This window comes from Epinephelus fuscoguttatus, linkage group LG2 (assembly GCF_011397635.1).
Source record: "Epinephelus fuscoguttatus linkage group LG2, E.fuscoguttatus.final_Chr_v1".
Classification (NCBI taxonomy): domain Eukaryota; kingdom Metazoa; phylum Chordata; class Actinopteri; order Perciformes; family Serranidae; genus Epinephelus; species Epinephelus fuscoguttatus.
In genome coordinates, this window is record NC_064753.1 from 41,260,162 (window position 1) to 41,283,321 (window position 23,160).

The following is a 23,160-nucleotide window of genomic DNA, read 5'->3' on the forward strand; positions in this document are numbered from 1 at the left end:
TTGATAGGGGATATATTCCAGGACTGAATGTTCTGGGGCTGTACGACTGAAGAAGGACCAGAGGCGATAGGTCCAGCTCACTCACCTCACTGCATCTGCCTTATCAGGGCTGACCAGACATCACTTGGCACAGAAAATTAGCACACCGTGACTCTCTTCTGATCGTTTCTCCACAGTGAGGAAGTGATGAGCTGAGATGCATTTGTAATCAGAGTATAGAAGCCAGAACACAGTGTTTTCTCACCATCTGTCAATAGCTGGAAGTGATTTGAGAGAGAAACACAAATTGCTCTTTGTTTGGATATGAGCTTGGCACATTGACCCTGCGAAGATCATTTCATTTTACCAATAAACACCCAGCTCTAGCTTTTAGATTTGTGTAAACAAATAATTGTCTCATCAAATGTTGCGTTCAAAACAGCTAACTATAGAAACAAATGGAATTCTCTTCCATCTGATGCAGCCTGGATGACAGTGAGTTTCAGTGTGCGTGATTTTATATTGAAGACAACTTAGTTGTTTTTTTTATATTTTTACATGAAATGTTTTCAACACTACAGCTGAACAAAGACTGAAATCACAGTGTGCAGATGGAGGAGAATCTCTGGTAGAGGTCAGAACAGAGAAAGATTTTGTCACAGTTTGATCTCTTCTTCACTTAAAATAGTCTCTGATGGTGAGGGGAATAAACAGAGGTGTTAACAGTGGGTTATGTAGCTGCAGTGGCAGCTGACGTCTTCCTAGCATAGCATCACACACACTGGAGTTTGCAGCTTTTTCACCTCTCCCCTGAGCCAACACATTTAGACTAGCTAACACACCCTGCTAATTAAGCCTCTCTTCCACACCCTCTTACTGCATATGGTTGGAATCACAGACCTTGTCCAGTTGAGTTACTCAGATTTAAATTGAAATCCATTTGAAATGAGATGGCTGTCAGGGTGAAAAATTATCACGGACTGTGTCACCATTTTGGAAGTAAAACAGTCATCTGTGCAAAATTCAGTTTTATATGAAAAGACATTAAGTCTTGTTTCTAATGTCTAATCTGAGTACTTGCTGTACATGTACACATTTCTCACACCTCCTGATTTCAGCTGTCAGAGCCCAGTGTGTTCTCGTGTTTTAGCACGACTGTCCAGGAGAAGAGCAAAAGTGCTGGCACTGGTGGTAAAGCTTCATTTGAACCCACAGAGACAAACTTGTGTCCCGCAGGCTCGAGTGTCAAGAGGTCGAGTGATGAATCTGGCCCCTGAGGCTGTCTAAGACTTTACATCACCACATCCAGAGACTGCCAAAGACAGAAAGTCCACTGTAAGACAAAACTGGCTTACAGTATTCCTTTGTTTCTTTTATGCAAAGTGTTGAGCTGTTTTATCAAGAAGAGACAGAAAGAATGTGTCATGATTTATCTTAAGCTACAGACTGCCACATCGGGGTTAGGGCTGAAGGCAATAATGTCTGTATGAAAAAATAAGAGGTTAAAAAATGTCGAAGGAGAACCGTTTTACTTCTCATCCTATTCACAGTTTTTTTCTGAGTTGTCACATATACACATGCATCCTCTTGGGTCACAGTAAGTGATCCTGGGAACTGATTTATTTTTTGTCGTTGTGTTTTTGCAGAGAAAATGTAGCTTTTCTTGGATCAGTAAGACACTGAACACACTGCCTGAAGCAGTACTAAAGTCTGGTGCAACTCTGTTTCATATACTATAACTTAACAGAAGAATTAATGGTACAAACTGAGAGTTGCGGTGGTTAAGCAGTATGTAATGCAAATGTCTTGCATGATTTCATACTTCAATCAAATTGCCTCACAATGGAAACAAATCCAATCAATGTGACACTAAGCGTCTTTCTAAAGAAAGACAGCAACACAATTTCAACACAGCATTTTAGGCAGAGCCTCCAGCAGCTGCTCTTTAAAGATATCCCATAGTTTCCTCTTACACCATTAATTTTGTTCTCAGTTGTATCTTTGGTCCAAAAGCTTTTCAGGAGTTTTGTCTGCAACTCTGACCTCAGTGGTCTTGACTCCAAATGGCACCGTGATCGCAACACAGCAAACAATCAGCGGTGAACTGCAGAGCTAGATCAAAGTAGCACTGACCTTTTAAGATTCGCTGGCTCTCCTCAGAGGGTGCTGAAGGTGTTTGTTGAGTCTCCCCCTTTTTCTGAAATAGAAATGCTCTCCAGTTGTTTGGAGATTCACCCGATGAAGTGTTGCTCAGCTGAAACGATCGCAGCTGTGTAGCTCATGTTAGTGTTGCTTTCAGGGGGGTTTGTTTGTTTTGTGATAATGAAGCCAGAAAAACAATTCATTTGCTTAAAGCAGCTTTTGATTAGGTGCAGATTTTGTTAAGTGTAGCTTTATCATTGGAAAAGTCATTGCTTCCCACTTAAAGGTGACATCGTGGGTGTTTTTGTAGCGCTAACTCGTTCACCCAGTGATGCCGGTATACCTGTCAGACTGTGCTTCTTTAGAAAGTGTAGCTGGTGTTGTGCAGTCAGGACATGCCCTTCTTAAGACAGATTAAGGAAACTACTGTTTGGCTTTTATCACCATGCTTAATAGGCCTCATGATATCACAAGGCTTCTAATCAGCAGGTTTTTATGTGGGACCTGCCTGTAATTGAGGCAGAAAGTCAAGTGTGAAGAAACACCTCACTGTTCCACTTTTAAAATGCTCACTCAGGCCTATGTAGTCAGCCAGGCTTTAACTGTACTGGTTCAGTTTAGAGAAAGGTTCAAAACCCTTAACACCAACAAATGTTATGTCCTGCTCAGAAGCACGTGATTTGTCAGTGTCCTTGAGCCGGGACACTGAACTTTTAGCTGATCAACTAAAGCCAGCCTGGTCAAAGACTATCAGCTATCTGCCTGAACTGAAAATGGTTGCTTGGTACCTAATGGCAGCCTCTCTACTGCTCACATTGTACCCTCTCTTTTCATTTGCCCTTCTACTGGCCTCTCCTCCAGTAAGATTTATGACTGTCAGATTTTTTATTTTACTGCCTTAGCAAGGACGCAAGAACCGTCTGTACCTGCTACCATGACGAAAATCAATCTCCCCTCCCTCTCTCTTACCCTCTCCCTCTCTGTGTCTCTCTTGCTCTTTCCCTCTGTAATTGTGCAGGCAGTCGGCGGGGATGGGAGATGATGGAGGATAAAGGCCCTCGTGTAGCCGACTACTTTGTGGTGGCCGGTCTGACGGACCCGTCCAAGCCGTTGGACCAGGAGATCCACTTTGATGATGTCTGCCACAAGACGGCCAAGCCTAAGGCGCCCATCACCGATGTGGCAGTGGTAGTCCGCTCTATGGGCGAGGAGATACCGCCAGGGTTCACCTGCATAGAGGAAACACCAACTGGCCATTCGGCTGATCTAAACAATGGCGGCCTCATGGCACCCCAGATCTTCCTGTGCTACAGGCGAGGTCGGGACAAGCCTCCACTCACTGACCTGGGGTGAGTACCAGTGGAGTCTTGATCTTTGTGTCTGAGGTGTTTTTTTTGTGTTTAAACAAGGCAACACAACAAAGTTTGTGTATTTGTAAGGCTAAGAGTGTTTAGCATGTATACCCTCTTAGTTTAGCCTGTTGACATGCCAACATTTGGTAATTCAGTGGTTCTCAACCAGGAGTCCTTGAGGGACTACATGGGGCTCCCTCGAAAAATGGGGAATAATTTATTATCACTATTTTATTCATATAGAAGTGAGCCCAGTGTGAGGAAGAGTCATTAGAGCTACGATTTGAATCATAGGTTTCACTACCTCCATGTTTATCTCTTCAACCATAGTTGACAACTATAGAATTCAGGTTTGAATCACATCTAATTACTAAAATCTTTTCAGATGGAGGTTCCTGAAGGGAATTAAAATGGAGTTCACTAGCAAGGACCACGCCACAACAATATGTTGTTCAAATATTTAATTGTAATTCAGGAGGTGTTAGTTGTTGAGGAGTGGTGAATGATCTAAGTGGGGCGTGAAGGTGGAAGAGGGATGTCTTTTGTTTGAACTGTTTGATTTGGGAGGACGTACTTGAGATCGGGCAGAGGGAGACTCAGTGTGGGTATTCCATCACAGGCGTTTTTCCACCCGAGCTGATTACAGGCCCCCCAGACGGTACCTAGAATGAGACATGGGAGAGGTATGCACGAGATTGAATAAGAACAGATGAGGGGAGAAGGGAAGAGAGGAAGAAGGAATGATGGAAGGGATGAGGTAGGGAGGATGATGGATGAAGGGAAGGGAAAGGGAGGGTGGGTAGAAAAGTCTGAGACAAACAAAGCAGGATGGGTTGATCAGGTATAACTAGGCTTGGTAGGTAATCACAGGTGTGAGGTGAGGTGTAACCTAAGTTAACAAATTAACCTAATGTCTGCAACCTTGTATGAATCAATTTAGGGACCCTTGACACAAAAAAGTTGAGAAACACTGTGTTAATTGAGCACAAATTACGGCTGAGGCTGATGGGACTGTCAGTCATCAAATTAAAAGTTCCACCTGATGATGATGGTAGTTGACAAGTTCAGGGATCGCCAGTTATGACAATTCATCCAAACTTCAAGGAAATCCATCCAATAGTTGTTGAGATAGTTTACTAAAAAACATATTTGTCACCCTCATGGGGGCGCTAGATTAAAAGTCAGGGTATCAAAGTCAGGTGGCTGGGCTCAGCCTTAGAGACAGGGTAAGGAGCTTGGACATCTGGGGGGAGCTCAGAGTAGAGCCGCTGCTCCTCGCGTCAAAAGGGGTCAGTTGATGTGGTTTGGACATCTGATCAGGATGCTCCTGGGCGCCTCCCGCTGGAGGTGTTTCGGGCACTTCCCATTCACTGGTAGGAGGCCCTGGGGCAGACCCAGAACACATTGGAGAGATTACTTATATCATCTGGCCTGGGAACACCTTGGGGTCCCCCAGGAGGAGCTGGAAAGCGATGCTGGGGAGAGGGATATCTGGGGTGCTTTGCTTGGCCTGCTGCCCCTGCGACCTGGCCCCGGATAAGCAGATGAAAACAGATGGATGGGTGGTATCACCAAAGGCATCATCCTCTGGGCATCATGAATGTCTAGGTACAATCTCTCATGGCATGGCATGGAAATTGTTGTTGTGAGATTTCATTCCTGACCGATGTGGTGCACTGACACTGTGACATTGCCATCCCCAGAGCCATGCTGCTGGTATGGGTATAAACACTGTTGAAAAATCACAGCAATGCCATGAGCCAGCAGTTCTGCTCAGTTATGGCTCTTATTGGTTCAAACCAAAGCTATGTAGCCAGATTGTAAAGAAAGAAATGATATCTGTCCAACTGGCGACTGGTAAATCACACAGCCTTTTTTGTGGAAAACAAAACTTTTATTTCCAATCGGTGTAGAATCCTTTTCACACCACAGAAAGTGTGAGTTTCAGTGTGAATTTCATAGAGAAAAATCAATTGGATTTGCGTACTAGGCAGGTAAAGGGAGTCACATTCTTTTTTGTCTCTGTGTCTTTGCAGCCACATTGCAGTCAGTTCTGTACAGGCTGCTTTGTGAAGACAAGATGCAGATTGAAAAATCCGTTCCTCTTAATAATTATAATTGCAGCTCTTTATCTCTATAATCAGAGGGCAAGCTGGGGTATTTTGCTGACAGTGATGATAGTATATATATTTAATAAAGGCACTTCCACAAAAAGGCAGAACAGTTTTTACACCTTGGGAAAGGTAGAATATTTGGTATACTGAAACAGAGTGGGTGCAATAAAGAAAACAAATATAATATGCACCGTGACCTTGCAGTTCCTGCTTCTGCTTCATCTGCTGTGGAATATATTATCAAAAATGTGGTTGATGTAAACACTGATTTACATTTAATTTTGCTGAAATTTCAGAAATTCACTTTCACTTTATCAAATGTCAAGTTTCATAGAATTTTTCAGACAAACAAAATGAATCACTGTGATGAAGTGCACAGTCTGAGCTTACTTAATACACATGGCCATGGTATTTATGCATTGCAACATGCTGATGTGTCCATTATTTGTCTCATTCCTAGTAATGACCAGCTTCTGCTTTCAGCAAACATTGCAGTTGCTGTTGTTTCTGTAACTGTCAGCTTCTGTCAGCTCTCTGCTTCCCATAAGACTCTACCCTGCTGCTCCTTGCTATTGTGAGTGAGGAGCAGAGTTTGTGTCTAGAAAGTGGTCCATATCATGTTGGTTTTGAAAAGCTGAGTGCTCTGACTTTAGAAAGTGCTGAAATTCCTCCTGTGCAGCAGTTTTCCCCAGCAGACAGTTTCTGTCTGCCTTGCAGCCGTTACCCATTGTGATTTTGCAACAAAAAGTGGAGCGCTGTTACAGGTGTCTTCCTCAGCAACATCTTTTGATGTGGGGGAATTCAGTACTGTCTATTCAGTCTTTTCACACCACTGGCTGACAGGAGGCAGGTGGTGACAATGCTAAGGAGGCTCATACTGGCCTCTGACATAGCAGAGTGCAGTGCTTATCAGGCACTGACACAGAGACTCTGCTCAGACAGTATCAGCAGCTTTTGTGTGCTGATAGCCCAGAGGGGCTGCACTTCCCAGACATTTGTAGGACTAATGGGAAACTGAGGTACTTATTGCTCCATGTGGTTGTGATTTGTTGCTCAGGTTGCACATGGAATAATTAGTATTTTCTGTTACTAGTGGTCATATTAATACCAGTTTGGCCTCTTTTCAGTACTGTGGACTAGAAAGGAATATGAGGCACGTTGGCATCTCCGGGTTTCAGCCAGGAAATTGATAGGCAGAGGTGGCAATCCACACAAACACTGACACATCCTGTCTCATGATCACTTTAGTTGGTAGCTGACGGCCTTAACAATAGCCACACTTATTACCTAGTGGGCACTTAGAGGGTCTCATACATGAAACATGAGCAGAGCGAATATGAACGTACACTGTTAGCAGAGTGAAATTTATGTGTATTTTGGTATTCATAGATACATGTACTAACAAATTCTACAGCTGCTTCTGACTGCTCTTAGTGCCTGTGTAAATAAGAAACGCACATAAATATTGCTTGTCATTGTTAGAAATTACAGTTTTAATTCGTATTGTGCTCTGTTATGTTCACTATAAAACATGTAGGTTAAATATGACAAAAATTAGAATTATAACACATTTAGCTACATTAGTTTGCATTTTGCAGATTTAAGCTTCGCATTTGGTTTCTTAAAAATGTGAATGAGATATTTAAATTGACTTAATACGTGTGTTTTAAACATTTCTAGCACCCTGTTCCTATTTGATTCAATCAGGAGAGAGAACACAAATATATCTTCTGTTTGAGTGGTGAGACTGTGAGACCCACGTTACTGACCAAACACTAAGCTATCAGTGATGGCTGTCAGAATGTACAGCCATTTAACACTTAATATTACATGACATCACCTTATCCTCTGAGCTTGCTCTTGACTGCTCCAGTGGAGGCATGTCACTGTCTCCATCAGGAATATTCTCTCTGAGACCTCTCTGCTTGTGCTCATCTGCAGCTGTTACTTTCTTTGCGCCATGCTTTGTTTGCTTCATGTTCGCAGGTCAGCTGGATGCACCTATCCATAGTAATTATCACCTCCATATATGGTACTCACTGGCTATTCATGGGTGTAGAATTATGCTAATTACTGACTAGCGAGAGCACCCTGTCAATTTACGGTTGATTGGCATTCATGAACATACACACGTGCCTACAATCAAATCAGAGTTTTCTGCAGCTTTCATGAATCCAGTGTAGGTTTTTAGTACCAAGGTTTTATATGTGCAAATCTACTCACAGATTTACTGACATTTCATGAGTGAGACCAGGAGAGTGCAGACTTCCTCCAAGGTCAAATGTCCTATCTCACATCGTTAAAGGTGATTTATGTAACATTCAGGACATTAATTTAACTGCAAACCACCATTACGCTGTGTTCACACCACAAGCGACAGTGCAACAGCGTAACCAGCTACAGTAACATTGAGTTGCTGATGGAGTGTTTGTCAAGCGCTTGTTTGTGTCTGCTGCTTGGCTACTTGCCACATAACACCTTGACTGAAAGTCATCTAAAGTCTGTATTTGGTCAAAAAATATCTTTTGCTTTGCATCAATGTCTGAGCCACATTTTAGTAGGGCTGTAGTCTCCTGGTTGACTAGTTGATTATTTGGTTGCTATTCTCTCGTCCGACCAAATTGTCATTAGTCGAATAATTTCTGTGTTACTTTCATAAGGAGAAAAGTGCTACATCAACAGCTTTCCAGGATTAATCCATCATTTCCTGTGGCGGGAGGACAGGCTAAGTTACCTGTGAAAATGGGGGTGTTTTCAAAACAGAAAGTTGAACTCACCCACCCACCGCTCAGCGTCGCGGTGATGCAGACCTCCTGTCTATTTTTGTAAGCTGAAACCATTTCCCTCAGTGGAAACGAAGCTTTTATTTACTTTGATTTCACAGATAAGAAACAGTTAATTAGGATGACAATAAAGCCTTCACAAAAAATAGCATTTTAAGTATTGTGCATAATTTATCCTTCAGGGATGTATACTTCGGGATTTATCCTGGCTTCATATGAGCAGAGGAAATCTCCGCTCATCTCTAGGCTAATGTATATAATGTAAAATGCCATAGGCTTGTGCTAAAAATATTAGCATGTTATATTTGTTTGGCAAATGTGCTTAGTATAAGACAGCTGTTTTAAGCCATTTCTCTCAGCCACCTCCATTTTTGCTTGTGATGTCTGAAGTAAGAAACATGTTCAATCCCAGCCCAGTCTGTAAATGTCATACTGTGTACTGCAGAATAGAAAATAATTGGTGAATCTGCCCAGTAGTTAAGATCCCCTCCAAAATGTATTGTGTTCTTCCTTGGCCCTACACCCTTTCAAAAGTTTCCTGAAAATCTCTCAGTAGTTTTTCTATAATCCTGCTGACAAACAAACAAACAAACACAAGCAGATACATAAACCGAGCCGAATACATGACCTCCTTGGCGGAGGTAAATATATGACATTTTCTGTGTGAAATAGCACCTCTGCTCTTTTCCCCTGAGGATTAACGGTTTATTTCACAACGTTTCATTATGTTATTTTCTAGCAGAGGTAGGCCTCCTCACCTTAAATAAAGACCAGCTCCTTTACAAAATACTGTACAAAACTCTGCCCTCCTCACACAACTCCAGCTGTTTAGAGAGGCATTCAAGGTCTAATTTAGCAAACACACAAGAAGGATGTCTGTGGCACTGCTCTGATGGTGAGGACCGCATCGACAGAGAAAGATTTGTACACTGTGTTTGTCCTTACTGTCAGCAGAGCACAATCACCTCTGTGATGAGCACTGAAATGAAAAACAGAAAAAATAAAATAAATCCCCAAGTTGACTACTCAGAATTCTGTTCTCTTTGCAGCTTTCAGATAGTGCCACAAAATGCCAGTTGAGTTCCACTTGAAGCAGTAATGGAGGATAAGTGCACGATGGAAGCACAGAGAGGGATGTTTAAAATTACTGCTACTGTTCTGTACCTCTGAGTACTCGTCCACTAAGTGGTTCGTGTGAGTGCCCTCTTGTGTCTTATTAAAATGCTGTACTGGGTTAATATGTTTGACTGACAGTGTACATGCATGTACTGACTGTGGACTGTCGGATACAGCAAATCCCACATTTGATTTTAGGGTCAAAATTAAATTCAGTTGTCATTAAAAAAAGTCCTAAAAGCTGATAGAAATGTTTTCAATAGAATTTCAATCTCAGGAGATCATCCTGGGTAAAGTTTAAAAAAACGTTTTTATTTTTACATAAAAACATCTCTTCAATACAGTAATCTGCAATAATTTTGAAAGAAAGGTTCTACATCGTATTTGCACAACAACAGGAAATATACATTTAGGTCAAAGTGTGCTCCACTTTAAAGCATGGTCCATAATTAAGAAGGGGATACTAAGTAATGACTGTACAAAATATATTAAATGTGTGCTGCTTCTAAATACAGTGTACTGTATTTGCTTTCCACAGCAAAGAGCCCACAGACACTGTGTCTGTTTGGATTTGGATGCAGCTGGAGCTCCTCACTTGGCTACAATAGTTTTCCTGTTTATTTAAGCTGCCATGTTACTGTTGCTTGACATTGAATCTGGCATTTGCATGCAACATAGCGGCCAAACATTCTTTCACCAGCCGGTATCATAATCATGAGTCACAAAGAAACTGAAATGCCTCCATACTGATGACTAATTGTAAGTGAAACAGGAGAATCTGCACTTTTGAATTACTTGTAAGTTTCCCCTCAGTGTTCACTCGTGTGTCAAACGCTTGATGGCACTATGCTTTTAGCTCACATGTTATTATTGCAAGTGTAGACTCCTGTGAGCGTGGCCAAAGTTATTGGGTTTAAAAGTGGCCCTGAGCTTGAAGTTAAGGAGACATCTGTGCACTCTGCCTGACAGTTTATGTGCTAAAACTCGTAGATCTCTCACTGGTTTTTCATGAATTGCATCAATTCTGCTTAGCAGTTTATGAGGTGCAAAGCAGACATTAAGCTTAATCAACTTCATTCTATCAGCCACTGAAAACTGGGATGAATGCCCAGTGTTAGACTTAAACGAGGAGCTCCGCCTAATTGGCCCAATGAGATCATGACTGCATATTGTGTTGATTAATTCTACGGTAATCAAGCTAATAACTACATGCTGATGTGGAGTTTACTTTGGCTGACTGCCGTGTGGTGCCTCCTCCCTCAGTGTGCTGTACGAGTGGAAGGAGAGGCTGAAGCAGGGCTGCCACCTCATCCAGACCACACCCTTCGGTCGCCCAGCCAACATCAGTGGCAACTCCTCCCAGCGCATCTATGTCACCTACCGACGGGCGCCTGAGAGCCAGCCGCACTCCGCCCTGGCTGTCACCGACATCTGCATCATTATTCCAAGCAAGGGAGAAACGCCTCCGCACACCTTCTGCAAGGTGGAGAAGAATCTCAACAGCAGCATGGTGAGTAGAGTGCGACTCAAGCTGCATGCTTCTGTCTGAACCCAGACAGTAGTAACTAAACCTAACCTGAACCCAACACACGCTGGGGTTTTTTCTAAACGCGACCCAAGCCTGACGCTGTTACCGTGACATTACTGAAGCACTGACTTTGTCCTTGTCATGCTGGCATTGTTACCAATGTAACAGCTTGTTGCACCTTGTAAATGATTGTCAAAAGGTTTTATTATCTATAGACTATAAGTAGATTGCTTTAACACACATCACACACATTATGTCTTGTCAACAGCACTTAAAATTAATACATTTTGAGTCTTTCTATTGGCACATGTCGAATCTCATCTCCACAAACTCTTCTTGAACTGTCGTCACTGTTAAGTGAGCTGTTAACATGATTCAATCATCGTAGTTTATTTGGAGTTATCATGAAGAGGATAACATCCCAGTGTTTACCACAGTATAATAATCTGTGTGTGTCGAGGGGAATTGTAGAATGTCTTGAACCAGTGCAATGAATGATTAAGTTTCACTTTCACTGTGCTTGGCGTTCTGCTGCTCTGTCTGTCCCAGAGTTTGCTCTGCGCTCCGAGAATGTGGTGCAGTCAATAACCGAAAGGGAGATATACTCCAACAGCACACCTAATGAATGGTCCAGCTCCAAAAGCAAAAAATCAAAGCATGGAAGCAGTTGTTTTAATCACGGCGAGCCCCCTCAAATAAATGAATGTGTGGGAAACCCTGCATCCATCATGGATTATCTATCGGCCCTCCAGCAACGCTTAAGTTATGTTCACAGCTGCTGCTGCTTGCTAGAAAGGCCAGAATGACCTGAGCAAGTACACCGAGCTTCAGGTAGCATTAGACGATGACATATTTTATTTGGCATCCTCCATCTTCAGCTAGCTAATATTAAATTACATGAATATTTACCACCTGAAATAGCGTGTTGTGTCGAGCACTGATATGTTGACACATAAATGACAAACCCCAGCATTGAACAAGAAGCAGCCCAACACAGACAGCAGGTCTGTCATAGGCCAAAACTGACCCGAACCTGAACATCATTTGTAACTGTTTATGTGAACCTGGCCCGACCTGTCATTTCCTGTGAAGCTCATGTCGGGTATCCACAATGATGGTGAGAGAGACACTGGTGGACAGAAACAGTCCCTCAGACTCAAAAAGCAAGGGCTTCTTTTCAGAGCCACCATTTTGCAGAAGCATTTAACAGTCATACAGGCAAATAAATCTAATTTCTACAACCAGAGCAACAGGATGGATGCATGAAATCCCTTTTAAACAACTGATGTAGTTGTTAAAGGGAATGCTTGAAAATGAAGGAAATCTGTTACTTGGGTAAAAGGATGCAGGCTGAGGGTAAGTGGGCACCCCAGAAATGTCCAATTCCTTATTAGAGAATAACTCTTGGAATGTGTTTATCATAACAAGGCATGAACACATTACTTGGTGACATTTTGAATCCATTAGACGTCGTTGCTCATCTCGTCAGTCCTGTCTGAATTTTAAAATGTCACAATATCTTTCAGACAGAAGTCTTGAATCCTCAACTCCACTCCGACAACTCACTTTTCTCAAATCCTTCTCCAGATGTTTTAAAGGAGAGACTTAAATTGGTGGTGTGAGCTTCGGAAATACAGTCAGCAGTACGAGATGACACTGAGTCTTGTTAGAGTGACTGTGAGTAAGCCTGAGATACACTGGAAGATTTAGCTGCCATACTGTCTTAATTAGAATTTGAGATGATGGAGTTTTGTTGGAGCTAAGTTTAACTTCTCTGTCTTTTGTGCTTAAATGTTATGATGTATTTGTGAAGGACAAAGAAAAGAGAAATGGACTGCATCTTACCTGTTGCTTCTTTTTCCAGTTAATTGTGGTTTTTAAGAAGTTAGGAGAGAGATTTCAGCGCCTAGGTGAGTCACTCAACCTGGCTAGTGCATCCAATTATGGAAAATTGTCTTAAACTGTCCTTATATTGCCCCAGGCCTGGTTCTTTTCGAGGAGGAACGTCCCCAGAGTTTAACAGCCTCTGCTCTCGTGTTTTGGTTAATCCTCACCCGGTATTTGTGCTGCAGAAAAGTATCTGTCTCTATCCACTGCCCTGTCATATTCTCTTCATGCCATAAACACACGCACACTAGGATACTGTAAAAAGTCCTTGCTGTGTCAGCTCGGTCTACATTTGGCATTTCATAGAACAGGCGACCCCCCTTGAGAGGCTGCGTGTGTGTGTGTGGCTGCACATGTGTCTTAAACCCTCTGCACGCTGAGAGTAAGTGTGTCAGGAAGCGTTTAGAGTCAGTATATAAATCTACAGAGACTTGTGGTGCATGCAGCAGAAGTCGAGCTTCCCGCAATAAAAATAGGAATTAGCTTCACTAATTTTTCAATCTGACTAATGCAGGGGCTGTGAGGATAATTTTAATATTCCAGCACAGCTCTGGGTGCGGACTTCATGTCCTGCCTGTGGTTGTTGAAGGTTTATGGCAGTGACTAATTATCACAAACCAGATATATTCATCAGATGTTTCATCACTTCTCTCTACATGCTGAAGTTTTGGTTACTAGATGCACATGAGTGTAGCTGGACTGTTGGCTGGGATGTGTCTCAGCTGTTGGAGGGGTAATAATAGTATTTTCCTGTTTATTGATTATTACACTGAGTAGCTTGATGGGGACATTTAAACCGAGGCCAAATGATGGATGGTAATAGACTGCACTTATACAGTATTGTAATTTTCTGCCTTAGTGGACAAAGGGCTTTACAATTAGCCATTCAATCACCACAGATGGTGGCAGAGCAGCCATGCAACGCACTGGCCTGGAAATCAGGAGCAATTTTGGGGTTCAGACAATATATGTTGGAACTGTGTACTCAGATTGCATGCACAGTGTTTTGTCTTCAAAATCCTGGTGGCAGTAAGGTTTGAGACTCTGGCTATTGAGTTGTTCAAATGCATCCTGGGACCTTTGTTGCATGTCATTTCCTTGTTGCTGCCAGCTCTCTGTTGTCTCCATCTAATAAATGTAAAATGATCCCTTAGAATACAAAAAAAGTCATTTTTGCCCTACAGTAATGCATTAGCATTCAGAGGCCATTTCTCCCCAATGATGTGGAAGACACTTCAACAATCAAGATTTCACAGTCTGCTGCTAATGCATTGCATTCAACAATATGTAATCGAGATCATATCCCAGATTACAAACAATGAGCAAACATACACTTTGTGAAATGAATGGTTTTTTTGTTATATTTAAAAGGCTTTTATATTCAGCAGCTGATTCTCGAGTCTCAAATGTTGTCACATGCTTGAATGCATCAGAAACAGGAGGGTTTTTAAAACAAGCCCTGCTTGTAACATAACATCTGTGTGACAGAAATAAGTTAACTGAAATGAACTACCCACTGTATCAGCAGCAGTTGTCGAGCCTCTAATGGTTTTGTGGAAGGGGAAAAAAAAATCTGTTTTAAAGCCTGCTTTGGAAAATTGCCAGAAATGTTAAAGATTCATAATTTGTAGTTAAAAACAGCAACTTAACACTGCACTGCAAATCACTGTTCTACTGAGTTTTTGTGGTCAAAACTTCCAAGTTCGTCGCTCCCCAATCAGCTGACTCTGATATAAGCTCTGGGGGCAATGGCCATTGTGTGTTTTTCCATGCACAGATTACAGTTTTTAGCAACTTTATTTAGGTCCAGGTAACATTTCGGCTAATCTGTATGAACAAATAACTGTATATGAATGCAGATCAATTAGAAAAATGCTAATAAAAAGCTTAATCATGAGATATTAGCTGATGGGATCCAAGATTGCATTTTGGCCAATGTGTTCCGCCTCTTTTGCTCTTCTCCTTATGGACTCTTTACCCAAAGCCTGCACAACATGATTGGCCAATACTACTCGAACTTCAATTGGAAACTAGAATGCTTCGGACACCAAAATCTTCTATTGTTGCCCACAGATTCTGCATCCATATGCAGATATCTGTTTGGAGATTAGTTGCTTCCCTGACCACATTACTGCAGTAAGGTGGAGTTCAGCAAAAACACGATATCCAGTTGGCGTTAAGTCATAAGGGCTGAAACATACACTTGAATGGTCCTTTAAAACCATTGAGCTGACTCATCTATAATTGCATAATTGCTTTGTGGTGCATAATTTTATCAGATTGTTCTCATTTCAATTTGAAAGGGAGTAATGGAACAGCTACATTTTTAATTTTTTTTTATCCTTAATTTTTATTAGTTTTAACAAAAAGAAAAAAGCAGACAAAAACCAAAAACAGACAAAACCAACAACAACAGACAGGGACATCATAAGCAAAGGCAAAATGCCCAACATTGAGCAAAACAGAAAATAAGAAGAAGCAAGGTTACACTGCAATGCCTCTGACAACGGATCAACAAAGGTCCCCATGATCCCCAACTTTGACCCCTAGGCACCTCCAGGGAGGGAGAAATCTTCCAGTCATCCATGAGCCACCATCCATCCCGCATGTCCCAACACCAAGGGGGACAAAACAAAACTGACAAATAAAAGATCACTTCAAAGTCAAATAAGATTTCCATTTTTACAATGTTGTTCACATTTTTTAGTGGCATGTCTCAGAGAAAAAGTCACTTGTTCCATAACATAAATGTCCTTAACTATTTCTGTCCATTCAGAGGTTGTTGGAGACTCTTTACTCAACCATTTTCTGATTATTGCTTTTTTACAACCTAGTAGCTAGTAGTATTCGTAATAAATATCTGCCCAGCTCTAAACTCATTATTGATCTGTTACCATACATTCTCCAACACTGACCGTGTTCAGGTTTGTTGCTTTGTGATTTTTAATTTTGGGAGTTATAAAGAACCTTATAGTGTTTTTCCAGATGAATTCCCTCTACAGACCTGAGCTTGACTTGGTAGTTTGTGTCTTACATATGTTCAACCAATTATCTTTGGTTAACTTTATGTTAGCTTCTTTCTCCCACAATGATTTAACATGCAGTGTGGATGGACCCTTTTCCAACTGTAAAGATGAATAAATCCTGGAAATCAGCTCTCTGGTAATATTACCCTTATATGCATTGATGGATATCCTAATCAGGCTCATTCCTTTCTCTTCTGTACTTTTAATATTTTGGGACAGCTCCAAATTTGATGTAATTTGATAATGCATTTTGTTCCTGATTGACCCCAGTTGTGGCATGTATAATTTATAACAGCCAACATGCGAACTTTTCCCACTGTGCTCTTGTTTTCAGTGGGGCTCCTCTGTCTACCTGTGTTACAAGAAGTCTGTGGCCAAAACCAACACAATAGCCTACAAAGCAGGTGAGACCTCCTAATCCCGTAATTACCAGTGCACGGAGATCCAAATACTGATGTGTGCCTCCTGTTCCCAATGTTACCAGATATCAGATAACCATGCTGTGTGTAAATACCTTCTCTCCCTTCTCAGTTCTTTCTGTAATCGCTGGTTTCCTGTGTGAAAAACAAAATATGCAGAGAATGACAGTAATGTTAAATTTATTTGGAAAGTGCCCTGTTGTTTGAATAAGTCTTTGGATGAGTTGTACTAAAATGAGTTGATTTTAAAGTGATAAATATTTATTTCTTGAATTTATTGCCTGTCTCTATGTGCTGCAGCTGCGTGTTGTTGTAGAAATGTCTCTGGAGACGAGGGTCTGCTGCAGAGCAAACTGGCTGCATAAGGACATTCTGCTTCAGCTGTGCTTGCAAGTTCAGGCTTGTTGAAGCATGTTGATGCCTCAGAGTTTGAGTGAGGGAATAAGCCTCTGCACGCCAATGTTTTTCCCCTTTTAAAGGGGTTAAATTGTTACCATGTATTTAATCGTAATATGAGGCTTATTTCACATTAAATCCATCTAACTTTACCGTGCCAAAAACAGCTGACAGAAGATTGTCATTTTCTGATAACACTGTTGGCTCAGTGTGGCTGTGTTTGGCTCAGCCTCAGATTGGCTGGCTGATGTTTTGTTGTACATATCTCGAAATATGCAGCAGACTGTGAATGGAGAGATCCTATCTGTTTTTCACTCGCGCTTTGGATGACTCAGCTCACAGAAATCAAGTTTATTTTCAACATTTCAGGCCTGGAAAAATCCAGCACACATCAAGCTTTGTGTTTTGGAAGCGTGTTTTGCAACATCTGACTTTATTTATAGACTAATGCGATAGTTTGATCCAGAAATGGGGAAGCTAAGTTTGTTTTGTTGGTGGATATATGGTTTTAATTTTGGAAGAAAATATTGTGAATGTGCACATCTAGCAGTGAATATACAAGACATTCCTCAGCCTAGTTTTTAGGGGTAAGAACTGGCATGAACTTCCTGAAATTATGCTATATTAATTCTTAAAGTTGCATTAACCACTATCTTTTCATATGAACACATTGTAAAACCCACTGCATACATTACAGTCCATGAGATTTATCACAACTCTGCAGCTCAGTGGAGCTTATTAACCTTTTTTTTAGTTCATTGTTTTGTTTTCATAGCACATTTACAGTTTTCTCCTATTATCTCCATTTCTAGCAGCATCAGGCAGCTTATTTCAGCTGATAAACTGTATGCTACCTGCCAAACAACTATACGATAGACAGATAAAGTAAGCAACAAGCTGCTGATGTTTTTGTCAGGAGCTGGTGGAGATCAAACCAGAGTTAAAGGGAAATTTCAGTTTATTTCAACCCATCTCCTATCGTCCTAAATTTGTTTCAAGTGACTAGTGACATAAAAATAATAGTTAGCATGTTAGCCGTTAGCCTAGATACAGCCGGGGCGCATAGTAGCGTCAGACCTGTTAAAATGTAAGTCAATGGGCAATCTTCAAGTGCCAAGTTAGTCCACTAAACAAGCTTTTTTCCACAAAGACCGCCTCATGTCGTTAGGATAAATGTCAGAGAACATATAGAAAACGTCACCTAAACGTATTGTCTTACCTTACCGGTGTGCTGCCATGTTTGTTTACCATCTAGCTCTGCTTTCCAAAGCGCGGCCGAAATATATCTCGCCAGCTTTAGATAAAGCCCAGCTGGATACTACTCCAGGTGGAGGTGTCTCATCCTCGGTCACATCCAGACCTTGAAAATAAGGCTGCAACCGGTTCCATTCCTTGCAACAGAGGCATTCCTCTTCTGTGGGCACTGGGGCACAGCATTCACAGGTATCTCCAGAGCTACGCAGCCTTGCAGCAGCCATTCCTCCTCTCTCGTCCTCTACCTGTTGTGCCTCTCTCCTCCTCCGTTCTTCAATTTCACAAAGCTCTTCGTCAGTGTATTCTGGCTCAAATAAATAAGGGCGGCCATCAAACTCTGCAAAATCAAATTCCTCCTCCACAAAGTCGAAGTCTGGCAAAAAGTCAGCCATTATTATATAAATCTTTCATAAAATAAATGAATGAACTTTTCAGGCTACTGTCTGGTTCTGCCTTCCAGCTGTTGCTGCTTGTTCTCGCGAGATTTCAGGCACGGTATGAGATCTTGTGAGCTTGTTCTTGCGATATCTTGGCCGCGCTTTGGAAAGCAGAGCTAAATGGTAAACAAACATGGCAGCACACCGATAAGGTAAGACAACACGTTTACATGTCGTTTTCTATATGTTCTCTGACATTTATCCTAACGATATGAGGCGGTCTTTGTGGAAAAAAAGCTTGTTTAGTGGACTAACTTTGCACTTGAAGGTTGCCCGTTCACTTACGTTTTAACAGGTCTGACGCTACTATGCGCCCTGGCTGTATCTAGGCTAACGGCTAACATGCTAACTATTATTTTTATGTCACTAGTCACTTGAAACAAATTTAGGACGATAGGAGACAGGTTGAAATAAACCGAAATTTCCCTTTAAAAGGAGTGTGAATATTGGATGGAGCATGAACACAGCAATCACACTCGGGTGCACAAAACCTAGAGTTCTAGGAACTCTAGAGATTGCTTACTTTGGTCCAGATCAGGGACTAATTTTGTTATAAAGTTGTACAATTGCCTAGAGTTGGTTCATGTCCTCATGGCAGCATTTATAAGCGGACCAGATAAAATGCATTGTGCGAGAAAGCTGCTCGTGATTGGTCAGAATTTCCATGTGGGAAAAATCCAGGAAGTAAACAAAACGTTGAAGACCTGCCCAAACGAACCGCACTTAGGGGGCAAACAAATTTGAGTTTGATTGAACCAAACCAAACAGGACAGGTGTGAAAGCACCCCAAATATATTTAAAGATCACGGAGGTGAAATTAGTCTGTGAGTGTGAGTGTGTGAAGGCTCATACGTGATGCTATTATTTACATTAATACTGTGATGTGAGACTAGATATTGTCTTAGACTTTGGATATTGTAATATTGTGAGTTTTGTCTTTTCCTAGTTTTAATGGTTATAGTAAAGTGATGTAATTTTATGAACTTACTAAACTGTAACTGGTGTAACTGGTGATTATTTATTAAAGATCTTATGGTTTAAATATTTTGTGAAAGCACCAATAGTCACCCATAAAATATCGTCACAATATCAATATTGAGGTATTTGGTAAAAAGCGTTGTGACATATGATTTTCTCCATATTGTCCAGCCCTAGCAGCTTTGACCAATAGCAGTACATCTTGACAGTGCTGACCTTTGAAGCTACTGGCGAGTCCAAATTCGATAAAACTTATAAGCTGTTGTTTGGTGAATCCAAATTAAACTTATCAAACACCAAATTTACACTAAAACATGAACAAATCAAGGCAGCGATAGACCAGCAACATCTGTCTTCTGTGAGTTAAAATTATGTTTTTTTGTTAAAGGATTCTGGTGGCTAGATAACGGCTTCAGTTCCCCATCAGAAAAGGCTGTCTGACAGCAAGTAAAGCAGTGAAAATATTATAAATATAGCGTACACTTAAACTGATATACATTTTTGTGGATGGCTAAAATAAATTTTGCTGCTGACTTGGCAGTACTCCTGCCTGCTTCTTCAAACTAGAAACTTGTAGACTGCCATCTACTGCAGATAATACACTGGCTATGGATAAGTACCTCACACAACCCCACTTAAAAAACAAAAACAAAAAACTCTGCACTATCCCTTTAAGAAAGTGCACAAAATGAAAATCACTATGTCATTGTTTCTCTTTTGTGTCCACTGACAGTGACTAATGACCCAAAGGCCTGATTACCAAGCACTAATTGCTTGTTACAAAGCCAGGCCTTATAAGTGAACCACTGGCATACTAATGAATGGTACACTAATCATCATGATTTTAATAAACTGAACTTGTTTTGTTTTAAACTCTGTGGAAAGGCGATTGTGTGTCAGCTGTTAATTGGTAATCACAGGGGGAAGCCTGCACTTTGCAGCTCTATAAATGGAGTCCTCAGTTTGTTTGTTTGTTCTGTTTTGTTTTCCTTCCTGTTCCAGGTTTGTTCAGCAGATATCCAGAGGAGGACTATGAGTCATTCCCTCTGCCAGAGTCTGTCCCTCTCTTCTGCCTTCCCATGGGGGCCACAATCGAGTGCTGGCCAGCTAACACCAAATACTCCCTCCCTGTTTTTTCCACCTTTGTCCTCACCGGAGCCTCCGGAGAAAAGGTAAGATTGATAAATGGATAGATCCACACTTCTAATTCCTTTCTTTCTCACTCATCCAGACAATTAAAGAGAAATTTTGCAAATTTCATCCAGCTTTGTATCATAACAATGTGGGTAGTAGGTGTTAAACTTCCCTCCATCTTGCCAGTGCCTCCCTGCTCATCTCCCTGCTCAAATCGGCCAGACGATGCATTTGCATTTATTGGTCTGGTGCGGCGCAGTGCATTCTGGCAGTTGTAGGTTTTCTACCTCCTGAGCAAAAGTGACTGCCACAGCCCTTTTCTTTTTGCACCAATTTCAAATGAATTGTGTCTTTCTACTGCATAGACAGCCTAGTTTTATGAAAAGACCATCTTTCCAGCAGTGAAATACATCTTTAACAAACATCCCAGTGGCAGCATCAGGTATGAGAGGATGCCAGTGACTGTTAGACCTCATCAACAGACTGTAACTGCCATCTACACAGCTGACGTGACCGCAGACTAACGCACTACACTGGGCCATGGGAAAACCACAATGCTCTGCATACCAGAAGGGAAAGTGGGTCAGGCATGCATGTTGCCTTTGTCAGGTGAAAACACTGTAACTACACATTTAGTGTTTCTTTTTTTAGGACAAGACTGTTGGCTGAAAAAAAATGACAAAACACAAAAATCGGACTGAATTATGTAGTAACAGCTTAAACACTACGTTAGTTAATTTATGAACATGAATGCCAAGCTGTTCTTTTGGTCTGGAATAGTTAAAATTGAGCTGTGAGGTTTTCACCAGACAACTCCTATGTACTTAAGGACAAACGAACAACATAAAATTCACATGCACACTAGTGTCACTGTAGACATAAAGCCTGGATTAACTGTAAGGCCAGTTTTGTTATGTTGCTGGGTCACTTTGCAGCTGTGTCTTTAATGTGATTCATAAGGTCGTTAATCACCACAACAAAAAATTATGATCTTAATGATGTAATGATGGTCTACACTAAAAGCAAAAGTCTTCATCATGAATGAGGATGATACATTGTTAATCTAAAATCAACTAAAAACATTTTGAGACTCTTTAAATCGTGAACAGTTGTTGGATATATTGTACATTGGTTTTGCACACACTAGACATAAAAGAGATTACTCTGCAGGTAATTTTGGACTCCTGATATCACTAAAGGCCCTGACACACCAAGCTGAGGGTTGGCCATTGGTCAATGTTCGACAATCGGTGGGTGTCTGTTGCCCTAGTTCTTGCAGTGTGTCCCACACCATTGGTCCTAGTTGGCCTTTGTCTTTTTTTCCGACCATTTCATCATGTTGAATTGATGTTAAACCCTGTGGTGCACATCTGTGAGTGAAATCACTCTGATAGGATTTTCAGCTCAGTGCTAAAGAAGAGAAACAGAAGTGAGGAATTTAAACAAACAGCTAAAGTCAAGCGGGAGTGTGATCAAAACGAGCTTGCTATATCAAGTAAGTATAAGTTGTTTGCTGGCATACGATAAATATCTTTTGTTCTTTTAACATTGGTTACTGGCCAACTAGCGTTTTGAATCCGTCCTGTTGGTGTTCCGGTTTCTACCGCCGTCTGCTGCTATGGAGAGTTATTTCCTTCACAGGTGCACTGGTTGTCTGTTGGCTAAAGTCTTTGCAGTGTGTTCAAGTGCAACTTTTTGGCCGAGACACAGGCGACATGGGGCGACACAACAGTCGACCTTCATTGCCACTAGTACTTTGATGTTGGTTTAGTGTGTCTGGGCCTCAACATAACATCTTCTGAAAATCTGCCCCTGAAACTCAATCCAGTGTAAATTAACATGTATGAAGCAACCTGAAGAAATATCAGGACCCATCAGATGACCCATCAGTCAAAACCCATTGTCCACCATGTTTGATTGATTGAGGCGGCTTAGATCCGACTGGGACTTGATCCCTTTCTGTGGACTGTACAGCCTCTAAAGCTGAAGCTATCCTTCTGCAAATATGCAGGTAAATGTTTTTGTGAACATGAGAAGTGTGGGTAACCTAGGCCAACGTGCACACCTCTCAAATCTCAACAACACGTGGTACTGACCTGCTCATCAAGTAGGCTGATTGGTTGATAATTCTAAGTTTTTAATTTATTAATTTTATTTTATTTTTTATTTTTTTGGCCTTTGAAAAGAGCATAGAAAGCATTTCCTCTTCAAGGCACTGATACTGTTATTGTCCCATCTATTAAGGTTAACAATCCAAATTCTTTCATGCTTTGTTACAGAGATATAGTGGTTTGTGTACACAGGACTGAAATTAATTTCCTCTTCCTGATTTTTTCTCAGTTTCGTAACATTACATTATACTCCCAATCTGTACACCTATAAAAGAAATGCACACACATAATGTGTCCTAACGACCACCGTGAACGTTCATTTACGTGAAGCCCAGAGAACCATAATTCCATTTTAAGACACCACATACACACACAAACGGACACACACACAATCTCAGTCTCCAAATCCAAACTCAAGCCCCTTCCTGCTGTGCTGGTCTGTGGGTTTGGAAAATGGGCCAGTTGGGATGAGGCTCGTGTTGACACATATTAGTGAATTATGTG

The 23,160-nt window shown here is 41.3% G+C and overlaps 1 protein-coding gene across 2 annotated transcripts in view; it reads left to right on the forward strand.

The window, feature by feature from the left end:
• The window catches only part of LOC125900281 (C-myc promoter-binding protein-like), a 96,144-nt gene that overhangs the window by 16,979 nt on the left and 56,005 nt on the right, over positions 1-23,160 (forward strand). For both annotated transcript variants that reach the window (XM_049595195.1, XM_049595204.1), the window contains exons 2-5: positions 3,140-3,470; positions 10,750-10,996; positions 16,262-16,331; positions 20,414-20,583. In XM_049595195.1, the coding sequence (XP_049451152.1) occupies positions 3,160-3,470; positions 10,750-10,996; positions 16,262-16,331; positions 20,414-20,583 (798 nt within the window). In that variant the 5' untranslated portion in view covers positions 3,140-3,159. The remainder of the gene's footprint in view (positions 1-3,139; positions 3,471-10,749; positions 10,997-16,261; positions 16,332-20,413; positions 20,584-23,160) is intronic.